At 40.2% G+C, this 12,180-nt stretch overlaps 1 protein-coding gene across 1 annotated transcript; it reads left to right on the top strand.

Moving 5' to 3' along the window:
* The first annotated feature begins 4,838 nt into the window (after positions 1-4,838).
* On the top strand, positions 4,839-10,160 carry LOC139190828 (uncharacterized). The gene is made up of 4 exons (XM_070811316.1): positions 4,839-5,522; positions 6,345-7,261; positions 9,416-9,963; positions 10,027-10,160. The coding sequence occupies exons 1-4, from the start codon at positions 4,839-4,841 to the stop codon at positions 10,158-10,160; spliced, it is 2,283 nt and encodes a 760-aa protein (XP_070667417.1).
* Positions 10,161-12,180: the final 2,020 nt, after the last annotated feature.

Below are 12,180 nucleotides of genomic sequence, written 5' to 3'. Positions count from 1 at the left end.
ACAACGTGCAGAAGAAACAAGTAGAGAAGAATGCAGCCTGCACAGTCAACTCGGCAGAAGGAGTCTAAGTTGAGGAACTCAAGAAGCTGCCACATCTGCCTGGAGAATAAATAAGGAAATGCAGCATGTATAATCAACTAAGCAGAAGGAGTCCGAGTTGAAGAATTAGAGAGAAAAAGAGGTCTGAGTTGAATCCAAGAGCTCGATAAGCTTCAACAACATATTGACGGCACCATCGCCGAAGAACAAAGCCTCGCGGTGCAACGCCGTCAAATCGCCACCACTTCTTCGAAAGCAAGAGTATTTCATATCATGCTTTCTCTCTGTCCTTTTCTTTGTCATTGTGCTTACATGCGGGACAAGAAGAAAGAAAGCAATCAGCCAGTACTTGGTATCAATCTTCCGATCTGGAATCGACTGCCTGGAACCCTTCCCTAATTGCTTACCTAGCATTGCTCTAGAAGTACCCATTATCTCAACATCTTATGCTTCCAGAGAAGATACCACATTTGCCAAAAGAACAGATAAGGCAAGGGAAAATGATACATTCAAGCATGTAGAGACAAGTACAATAAAGCACATGCCGATTCATCCGCTACTTCTTCAAAATCAAAAGTATCTTATATCATTAGGGTTGTAATCACTCTGGGTGGAGGACTCATTTTGACCCTCAAATTCTTGGGTTGACTCGCTAAGCGTTGTGGGCTGCACGTGCCGATTCACCACCCTTGAATCAAATCCTTAAAGATCAAGTTACCAAACTGCTCAGGTGTGAATTAGAAAGATTGATAAAAGCAACAAGTTGTCACCATCACCTCGTGCTTGCTTGCCATGTGTTCGAGTCAACCTTCAAGAATCAAGCCTCAACAGCCCTTGAAGAAGTTTCCATCCAAATTCAAGATCAAACCTCGACGGCCCTTGATGAAATCACAAGTCCGATTCAAGATCAAGCGTCCACCACCCTTGAATCAAATCTAGTTCAAGAATAAGCTGTGGAAAGTCAACAATTGGAGAAATCCAGAAAATCCTCCAACCCAGTTCAAGATCAAAGCTGTGGAAAGTCAACAAGCGCAAAAACAAATACGTGCCAATTCATCCACTACCAAAGCCAAAGATCATCTACCACATGAAGTTCTTTGTGGTCCAATTTCAACCTTCAAGATCAAGCCTCGACGGCCCTTGAAGAAATTTCAAACAAAGTTCAAGAACAAGCCTCAACGGCCCTTGAAGAAACTTTCAGCCCAATTCAAGATCAAGCCTTAACGGCCCTTGAAGAAATCTCAAGCCCAATTCAAGATCAAGCCTCAATGGCCCTTGAAGAAATCTCCAGCCCAATTCAAGATCAAGCTTCGATGGCCCTTGGATTGATATCTACATTAAGGGACTTCAAAACGCATTTTCTACACTTGACAAGCATATGTATACGACGCGCCTTGAAGTGGGGGCATTTGTAGACATCGAAATTTCGGTTAAATAAATGTTGATCAATAATTAAAATTTCAATGTTCACGTGTCACATAAATTTTACACATAGCGGGTGACTCAACGAAAAATCGAGAATCATCAAAAAAGTCATCAAACAGGACACGTGTCAAAACCTGGCAGAAACAATTTATTTCATCTGAATAATATATTCAAAATTAGGCTTTGGAAAATTCTATAAATAGAAGTCATTTCATTCATTTTAAGGGGCTAATTCATAACCAATTCACCTCACACTAAAACCTTGAAGCTTTGAAACTCCAAAGCTCCTAAGCAAATCCCGAAAGATCAAGAAAGCTCTCTTTGTTCTTCGTTAGCCCAACCTTCAAGATCAAGCCCCAACGGCCCCTTGAAGGAACTTCCACTAATTCAAGATCAAGCCCCGACGGCCTTTGAAGAAAGCGTTCATCCTTCATCGTTCATCATCCGTTCATCCTAAGATCAAGCCCCAACGGCCCTTTGGATCAACAACATCAACAACATTAACAAATCCACATATCCAACCGTTCTTCAAGATAAAGCTCAAAAGCCCCTTGAAGATCCATTCATCAACTGTTCATCAAGATCAAGCCCCAAAGGCCCTTGAAGATCCATTCATCAACAATCCTTCAAGATCAAGCCCAAAAGCCTTGAAGATCAGTTCATCCATCAACTTTCAAGATCAAGCCCAAAGGCCCTTGAAGAAACTTCCCTCAACCTTCAAGATTATGCCCCAAAGGCCCTTGAAGAAAACTTTCAACCATTCATCCAAGATCAAGCCTCGACGGCCCTTGGATCAATCGCACATCCACAAATCAACACCTTACGGAGATCAAATCAGAGGATCAAATTTGAGAGAGATTGTAACCCCCTTGATAGGAGCATATTTATGCGCCTTAGTTAGCTAGTTCTTATGCATGTTTGTTATGTTTTCTTAGTTTAAAGTAGTCTTTTAAGCTAGTTTCATGTGTTTTCAGGTTTTAAGGGCATATTACATAAAATGATGCAATTTGGAGCCTTTTGAAGCAAAATAGAGCTTGGAATGGAAGTCACATACTTGGAGCCAAGGGAATGGACGAGAATGAAGATTTGAAGATTTGCGGAGTCCTAGTTGAAGAAGGATTCCTAATCAACGAAGGATTCCTAGTTGAATAAGGATTCCTAATCAACGAAGGATTCCTAGTTGAAGAAGGATTCCTAATCAACGGAGGAGTCCTAGCTAAGGATGGATTCGTAGTCACAGATGGATTCCTAGAAGGATGAGGATTCCTACTCAAGCAAGGTTTCCTACTTAACGAATGAGAATTAAACTAAAAAAATCAGCTCAAGTGAAGAAATCTTATCCAAAACATCATCCATAACTTTATCTTAGCTTATCTTATCCAAACAAACCTTATCCTATCCTATCTTATCCAAATCTGAATTCATTGATATTTTAGCTGCAAAGTAGGGTTCATAACTAGATTAGAATGCTTAAAATTAGATTTCTAGAAGCCCTATCCCTGCACACATAAGGTGCCGCACCTATCCCCTTTCTAGAACTTGTTTTCCTTGCCTTGCAAGGCTTTCTAGAAGCCTTATCCACCCTATCCCTTACCTGCCGCACCTAGGAGGCCTTTTCCCATTCAAAATCTGATTGTTTTAAGCCTTTTCCTGATGGGTTTTAATTATACAAGTCCATATCTGATTCACCTAGGGTTTTAAGTGCCTATATATACTCATATAAACCCCTAGATCAGATCACCACCTCTCATACACATCAATTCACGCCAGAAATCATTCCTTGCTCTCTGCCGCACCCTTCCACCACCATATTCTATATTTTCTGCCCTAAATCATCCCTAGCCGCACCACCCATCAACCCTAAACACCATCACACATCCCCCATCCATTCTACGCCATCCATAACCCCAAAGAACCTGTCCAAAGTCCAAGTGCCGCAGCAAGGAGGAAGGGAGACTCGTGGATGCACCTGCTGTCCAAATTGGATCGTCTAGGTGTTTTCTTTCCTTGGTTTTTAATGTCTAAATTTATGTATCTTTGCTTTGCGAGTATGAGGAACTAAAACCCCCATGGCTAGGGGGGATTCGAAACCATGATTATGCTTGCTATATGATTTGATTACTTCTAATTGCGTTTCATAAGTTGTGGATTCAATTTACTTATCTATATGAATTAAAACTGATTTGTGTATGTTGGTTGAGAGTGCACGCTTAATTTTCATGCATAAGTTTGATGCTAGAATGTAAGGGAGTTTCACCTAAGAGTTATGAACTTATATTCATAAGTAGTAAAAGTTGTTGATCACAATTGCGTTAAGTGAATTCTTGGCATAAGTTTCATGCGCTTTCATAGTTACGAGTGCCTCGTCAATACTTATGATTTCCATTGAACGTAATGATCTTTGATTGTATCTCTATTATGCGCTTTCATGTAGGGAACTTTTGAGGAATAATTTGGTTGCCATGCGCTTTTTCCGTCCAATTCATTGATATAAGGGAAATCTGAAAGTTAATTTAAGCGGACCTAATTAACTTGGAGTGTTGAGTATTCATGGTTTATTGAATTGCAATTAGAAATCGTTTTGTATGCAAGTATAACATGTGTGGAGAAGAACCCCTTAGCTAGCCTTCCATCCATTCTCTTTCACCAAATTCATTTTAAAATCTGCTCTAGTTTACAAAGTTTTGTTTTGTTTTTAAATTCGTCCAAAATCAATCCCCTTTTATTTTTGTTGAGTCATAGTAGTTAGAAATCACTTTAGTTTGTGTTTTCAAGTGTCTTAAGTCAAGTTAAAACCAATTTTCGTCCAAGTTGTGTTTATTGTTCAAAACTGCCCAGATTGTGGGTTTAAGGCAGTTTTGAGTCTTTAGGGTTGTTTTAGTGTTTTAGAGTTTAGTTTTGCTTTCTTTGAGTCTAGTTTAGTGTTTTAAACTTGTTTTTACGTATTTGAGTCAGTTTTCAAGTGATTTAGCAATCCCTCCTAATCCCCGGTCTAGAATGATCCCTACTTACATACTTTGCTACAATTGATAAAAAGAGGGTTTAATTTGAGTGCTAGTTAATATCATACCAAATTTTGGCGCCGTTGCCGGGGATTAGCAACTTTGCTAATCCCTTGGATTGTTTTATTTCAGTTTGTTTAATTTGTTACAGATTCTAACCATTGTTTTGTTTTCTTGTTCTTAGGTACTAGTTTATGACTCGGAGTTCTCATCCGATTCGTGAACACATCTTGGACTTTGACGACGACTTTGAGCGCGAATTGAGACGAAAGAGAAATAATCCAGAGCCTAGTGAATCAAGTTCAAATCCAGACGCAGTTTGAGTCTGAGGAAGAGCAACCCACGGCAAGAGTGGGTGAAGTGGAGGAAATTATGGCACAAGACAATCGTACGATCAAGGAGCTTTCGGCTTCGGGGTTGGACAATGCCGCACCTTTATGTATTCAATATCCCGCGGCTGCTCAAGGAAAGACTGAGGAATTCGAGCTAAAGTCAAGTTTGTTACACCATATTCCGAAGTACCATGGGTTGTCCATGGAGGATCCTAACAAGCACTTGAAAGAGTTCGAGGTGGTGTGTTCAAGCATGACTCCAATCAATGTTGACGGGAGTATATTGAAGATGAAGGCCTTTCCCTTTTCTCTTATGGAAAAGGCGAAAGATTGGTTATATGAATTAGCTCCCGGAACGGTCACATCTTGGGAGAGCATGAAACGGGCTTTCTTAGAGAAGTTTTTTCCAACCTCTCGAGTCATTCTCCTACGAAAAAGGATAAATGGAATTCAACAAGAAGAAGGTGAGTCTTTTCCTACATATTATGAACGTTTTAAATCTCTTGTTGCTTCTTGTCCACAGCATCAAATGAAGGAGGAGCTTCTTCTACAATACTTCTACGAGGGACTTCTACCAATCGAACGACAAATGCTAGATGCCTCGGCGGGAGGAGCATTGGTGGACAAGACCCCCACGGCAGCAAAGACCTTGATTGCAAATCGAGCGTTGAACGCTCAACAATACGAAGATGTTGGACAAAGAGGCACCCCACAACAACACCAAGTGAATGAGGTAAGTGCCATAACCGAACTTCAAAATCAAATGGCTAACCTTACTACTTTGCTTTCTCAGGTTGTGGAAGGGCCAAAAGTTCAAAATGTAAGTGCGTGTGGCATATGTTCCATGCAAGGACACCCTACGGACAAATGCCCACAATTGATCGAGAACAGAGGGTGGGAGACCCTCAATGCCGTGGGTTTTGGGCAGCAATACCAACAAAGGAATGATCCATTTCCTAACACCTACAATCCCGGTTGGCGTGATCATCCAAATTTCAAATGGCGAGAACCCCAACAAGGCCAACAACAAAGCACATTTAGGCAACAACCCCTGGGTTTCTATCAAAAGCCATTTGCACCAACTCAACCCCAAGCACAACCCACCCAAAAATCAGGTTCGTCTATTGATAATGATCAAATTTTTAATTTACTAACTTCTATGGCGCAGGGAATGCAAAATAGGGACAAAAAGGTGGACGAGTTGGAGAAACAAGTAGGGCAAATTGTCGAGTTCATGGGGCAGTTTCGAGAGCAAGGTAAGTTACCTAGCTCAACCATTGCAAATCCGAAATGAGGCTTTGAATCTGCCAAGGCAATCATGTTAAGAAGTGGGAAACAAGTAGGAACAGCCCCACCACCATCCAAATCAGCCCCAAACAAGGTGGAATAAGTGATAATTGAAGAGGAGGAACAGGGGTTGGCCACGGCAAGGAAAGAGGTTCCTTTGCAGCAAGTCTCCATGGCTCCTAAGCCATCCAATCTGCCAAATAAAGGTACAACCGTGTCCAATTCCATTCCTACTAATGATTTTCCTTTGAATGTCCCCTTTCCTAGTAGGTTCAAACAAACAAAGAAAGAAGAAGCTGAAAAGGACATTCTAGAGACGTTCCGGAAAGTGCAAGTCAATATACCTCTCCTTGACGCAATTAAGCAAGTGCCAATGTACGCCAAGTTTTTGAAGGAACTATGTACAACAAGAAGGAGAATTTCGAACAAAGAGGTTGTCCAGGTAAGTGAGAATGTTTCCGCTGTTTTGCAAAGAAAATTACCTCCTAAATGCAAAGATCCGGGTAGTTTTACAATTCCATGTGTTATAGGCAATACCAAATTTGAACATGCTATGTTAGATCTAGGAGCCTCAATTAACGTCATGCCATACTCAATTTATGCATCAATGAACTTAGGAGAACTTAAAAACGATGGTGTTATAATTCAATTAGCCGATCATTCTAATGCATATCCGAAAGGAGTTTTGGAGGATGTTTTGGTGCAGGTGGATAACTTGATATTTCCAGCGGATTTCTATGTTTTAGAGATGGAGGACTCACCAAATGTCACCCCATTGCCGATTTTACTTGGGAGGCCCTTCATGAAAACAGCCCGCACCAAGATCGATGTGTTCAAAGGGACGTTAACAATGGAATTCGATGGGGAGATTATTAACTTTAACATTTCTGAAGCTATGAAATTTCCTAAAGATGATCATTCTTGCTTTTCTATTGATGTATTGGATGAATTGGCGCAGGATTATCTTGATATGTTGGAAGACGATCCCCTCGAAACAACAATTGCACAAGGAATTGGAATGACACCAAATCTTGCTGTACCTAAGGATGAACATGCCGAGCTTGTGGCTGCCTTGGAATCATTGCCACAACATAATGGTAAGCTTCTAAATCCAATTCCAATTCCCGTTTCCACTAATACGTTGTTACCTTCTATGATTCAGGCCCCCGTTCTCGAGCTTAAACCATTGCCGGATCATTTAAAGTATGTATTTCTGGGAGATGAAGAGACGTTGCTCGTCATTGTCTCTTCATCACTCACGACATTAGAGGAGGAAAAATTGATTCGGGTGTTGAAAGAACATAAAACAGCCATTGGATGGACATTGGCCGATATTAAGGGGATTAGCCCTACAACATGCATGCATCGCATATTTCTTGAGGAGGGGGCTAAACCAACTCGAGAGGCTCAACGCCGACTCAACCCTCCAATGATGGAAGTTGTGAAAAAAGAGATTATAAAGCTTCTCGATTGTGGAGTGATCTATCCAATTTCGGATAGCCGCTGGGTCTCACCCGTACAGGTTGTTCCAAAGAAGTCAGGAGTCACTGTGGTGAAGAATGCCGAGGATGAGCTTGTACCAACCCGTATCCAAACAGTTTGGAGAGTGTGCATTGACTATAGGAAGCTCAACAACACCACAAGGAATGACCACTTTCCATTGCCATTCATTGACCAAATGCTTGAAAGGTTAGCCGGTCATTCTTTTTATTGTTTTCTTGACGGTTATTCGGGATATAATCAAATTGTCATAGCTCCGGAAGACCAAGAAAAGACCACCTTCACGTGCCCATTTGGTACTTTTGCTTACCGCCGCATGCCATTCAGTTTATGCAATGCACCGGCCACGTTCCAACAATGCATGGTAAGTATCTTTTCAGATTTTATTGAGAAGATTATTGAGGTATTCATGGATGATTTTAGTGTCTTTGGCGATTCGTTTGATGGTTGCTTGGAAAATCTCACATTAATCTTAAAACGATGCATGGAAACTAACCTTGTTTTAAATTGGGAAAAGTGTCACTTTATGGTAAAACAAGGCATAGTTTTAGGGCATATTGTTTCTAAAAGGGGAATTGAGGTTGATAAATCGAAAATAGATCTTGTACGCTACTTACCCTCTCCAACTTCGGTTAGAGAGGTTCGTTCGTTTCTGGGACATGCAGGATTTTATAGGCGATTCATCAAGGATTTTTCAAGGATTTCCACACCGCTTTGCCAACTTCTCCAAAAGGATGTGCCCTTCGAGTTCAACGAGGAGTGTGAAAAGGCGTTCAAACACCTTAAAGAGATGCTAACTTCGGCCCCCATCATTCGGCCACCAGATTGGAGCATTCCCTTTGAGCTTATGTGCGATGCATCCGATTATGCTCTAGGCGCTGTTTTGGGACAAAGGAAGAACAAACAGCCACACGTCATATATTATGCCTCTCGAACCTTAAACGATGCTCAATTGAACTACTCCACAACGGAAAAAGAACTCCTTGCCGTTGATTTTGCTTTAGATAAGTTTCGTTCTTATTTACTTGGTACAAAAGTAATAATTTACACTGATCATGCAGCGTTGAAGTACTTGCTCACGAAGAAAGAAGCTAAACCAAGGCTTATTAGATGGATGCTTCTTCTCCAAGAGTTCGATATCGAAATCCGAGACAAGAAAGGAAGTGAGAACGTTGTGGCTGATCACTTGAGCCGTTTGGTGCATGAAGAAGATGTCGTCCCTATTCCAGAGACATTCCCGGATGAGCAATTGATGTCCATAAAGGTTAGTGAGCCTTGGTATGCCAATTTAGTGAACTTTTTAGTGTCAAAACGAATTCCAAGCACTTATACTAAGCACCAACGTGATAAATTAAGGCATGAGGCACGGTTTTATGTGTGGGATGATCCATATTTATGGAAATATTGTTCGGATTAGGTTATACGTAGATGTGTGCATGATATGGAGTTTAATTCGATTTTAAATTTTTGTCACACTTATGCATGTGGGGGACACTTTGGGACACAACGCACTGCCCTTAAGGTTTTCGAATGTGGATTTTATTGGCCAACTCTATTTAAAGATGCTAGAACCTTTTGTATGTCTTGTGATCGTTGTCAACGAATGGGTAATATAAGTGCTAAAGACCAAATGCCACAAAACATCATACTCCCTGTCGAAATTTTTGATGTTTGAGGCATTGATTTCATGGGCCCATTTCCTTCATCACATGGTTTTCTTTACATATTACTTGCGGTGGATTATGTCTCAAAATGGGTGGAAGCAAAGGCCACCCGGACTAATGATTCTAAAGTGGTTGCAGATTTTATTAGAACTAACATTTTTGCAAGGTTTGGCATGCCAAGAGTGATCATCAGTGATGGCGGTTCTCACTTTTGCAACCGGAACATAGAGGCGTTAATGAGGAAGTACAATGTCAACCATAAGGTTTCTACACCTTACCATCCTCAAACGAATGGCCAAGCCGAGGTTTCTAACCGAGAGATCAAACAAATCCTAGAGAAAACCGTGAGGCCTACAAGGAAGGATTGGAGCTTACGTTTGAACGATGCATTGTGGGCCTATCGTACGGCTTACAAAACACCCCTTGGCATGTCTCCATTTCGGCTAATATATGGCAAACCATGTCACCTCCCGGTGGAACTCGAGCATAAGGCACATTGGGCTGTAAAAGCATTCAATTTAGAGTTAGATGCGGCTGGGGTGCATAGGAAGCTCCAATTGAATGAGCTTGAGGAGATAAGGAATGAAGCATATGAGAATGCCCGGATTTACAAAGAGAAGACAAAGGCTTTCCATGACAAGATGATTCGGGGCAAATCATTCTCCGTTGGGCAGCGAGTGTTACTATTCAATTCGCGCCTTCGTTTATTTCCTGGTAAGTTACATTCCAAGTGGGTTGGCCCATTTGTTATTACTAATGTTTTTGTCCATGGTGCAGTACAATTCCAAAGCTTGAAAACCGGACAAGAGTTCAAGGTGAATGGGCACCGCTTGAAGCCATACTATGATAACTTTGAGGAGCATGCCGTGGATGATATCACCCTGCATGCCATGGGCCCTAGTAAGGAGTGAATGAGGTCTCTGTCCGGCTATACGATGATAAAGCAAGCGCTACTTGGGAGGCAACCCATGCATTCAACAAAGGAAGACCTAGAGAGCACTCCAATTCCAGATTTGGGTTCCTCAACTCTTCTCTTTGTTGTTTATTTCGTTTCTGCCATGTTTAGTGTGTTAGTTGCTGTTTGTTTGTTTTACTTGTTATGTGTGTACGTCTATGCTTGAAACATTGAGGACAATGTTTGATTTAAGTGTGGGGGGTAACCAAAGTGTTTTGATACAAATTCGTAGGGTTTTATCACCCATAATTTCAAATATTGTTCCTTGCTGTTTTTAGGTGTTTTTAGGCTGTTTTGATGTGTTTTAGTGTGTTTTGACATAAAAATTCGAAAATCCCATAAAATTTTGAAAAAAATGTTTTGAAAAACCCAAAAAGAGTCGTTTTAAAGTTGTTTTGTGTGTTTGTTTGTGTCTTAGGGTACCTTCCAACACAATGATTAGGATTCGGTTTGTAATTGCATGACTGTTAAAGAGAGTTATAAACATGGATGAAAGTTTGATTTACTCTTTGGTTTATGCTTGGTTGTGGTTATAACTTATTAATTCACATGTAATCATAAAGAAAAATTAGTTTTTGTAACATGCGTGAAGGAAGGAACTCAAACAAACGCTACAACCTTGTGAGACTTGAGCCTAAATGTTTATTTGGAGAGTTAAAATCTGTGCATTCTTGTTTTCTAAAGTCGTTGCATGATCTCATTATTCTTTGCTGGGTTACTAATTAGAAGGCGTTTCATCATTTAGTTCCAAATGCTAGAACTCATGCCAATTTCATTCAAAACATGTTATTGAATTACATAACACATATTCAAGATGAAGTTAGTAGTTACCACCATAGCCAAAAAGCCTTCATTCCATGCATTTATTTTTGTAGGTTTAACCCCGTTGAGCCTTGTTTAGCCTATGTTGTTTGTTAACGCACATTATCCTTACCTAGCCTAGTTTAGGATTATCCATACCCTTGTTCTTAAAACATAGTTAAGCATGACTCAAGATGAATTCCTTTTGATCATGGTATTGTAGAAACATAAGTGTGGGGGAAGGAACTTTTGTGTGCCAAAAGAAATATTGAGGCACAGCAAAGAAAGAAAGAAAAAAAAAAAAAAATTCGTGCAAAATAGAAAGAAAAAAAGAAAAAGTTGTGAAAAGTATGAAAAGGAGTTGGAAGAGCATAAAAATGAGCTCTAAGTTGTTGGTTGTTGAAGAAAGGGTCCAAAAAGTGCTTTCTTTGTTATACATATATGTGAGCATTCGTTTTCATATTTACATCAATCTTCTCACATATAACTAGTATAGGGTGTGTAGTCAGAAAATCTGTGTGAAAATTGAGTGCATATCTAGTAAGCAATTGAGCAAATTCTCTAAGGCATGTTACTACATTTAAAATCATGTTTTAATTGGTTAGATGTGAACTAGTACGTGATGACTATGATTAAGTATGTGCTTAAGTGTGAAGATGACTAAAATCTGTGGGAATGATGATTTTTAATATCTCATGTGCATTGGAAATCCCTGAGGCAAACGTTGGAAGGTTTAGGTTATGTTTTGATTATTTTGTTTCGTTTCGTTTTTACTTTGTTTCGTTTTGTTTTGCTCGAGGACTAGCAAAAGCTAAGTGTGGGGGAATTTGATAGGAGCATATTTATGCGCCTTAGTTAGCTAGTTCTTATGCATGTTTGTTATGTTTTCTTAGTTTAAAGTAGTCTTTTAAGCTAGTTTCATGTGTTTTCAGGTTTTAAGGGCATATTACATAAAATGATGCAATTTGGAGCCTTTTGGAGCAAAATAGAGCTTGGAATGGAAGTCACATACTTGGAGCCAATGGAATGGACGAGAATGAAGATTTGAAGATTTGCGGAGTCCTAGTTGAAGAAGGATTCCTAATCAACGAAGGACTCCTAGTTGAAGAAGGATTCCTAATCAACGGAGGAGTCCTAGCTAAGGATGGATTCGTAGTCAAAGATGGATTCCTAGA

The sequence above is a fragment of the Malus domestica genome, chromosome 13 (genome assembly GCF_042453785.1).
Source record: "Malus domestica chromosome 13, GDT2T_hap1".
Taxonomy (NCBI): domain Eukaryota; kingdom Viridiplantae; phylum Streptophyta; class Magnoliopsida; order Rosales; family Rosaceae; genus Malus; species Malus domestica.
This window is presented reverse-complemented; position numbering and strand designations above follow the sequence as displayed.

What these genes read in the sequence shown, in the direction of transcription:
- LOC139190828 (XM_070811316.1), top strand. Translation starts at nt 4,839, where the DNA reads ATGGCACAAGACAATCGTACGATCAAGGAGCTTTCGGCTTCGGGGTTG. An exon ending in GCACCCCACAACAACACCAA is followed by an intron (nt 5,523 to 6,344) that starts GTGAATGAGGTA and finishes TTGAATGTCCCC; the next exon opens with TTTCCTAGTAGGTTCAAACA. An exon ending in ATTCAGGCCCCCGTTCTCGA is followed by an intron (nt 7,262 to 9,415) that starts GCTTAAACCATT and finishes CATTTTTGCAAG; the next exon opens with GTTTGGCATGCCAAGAGTGA.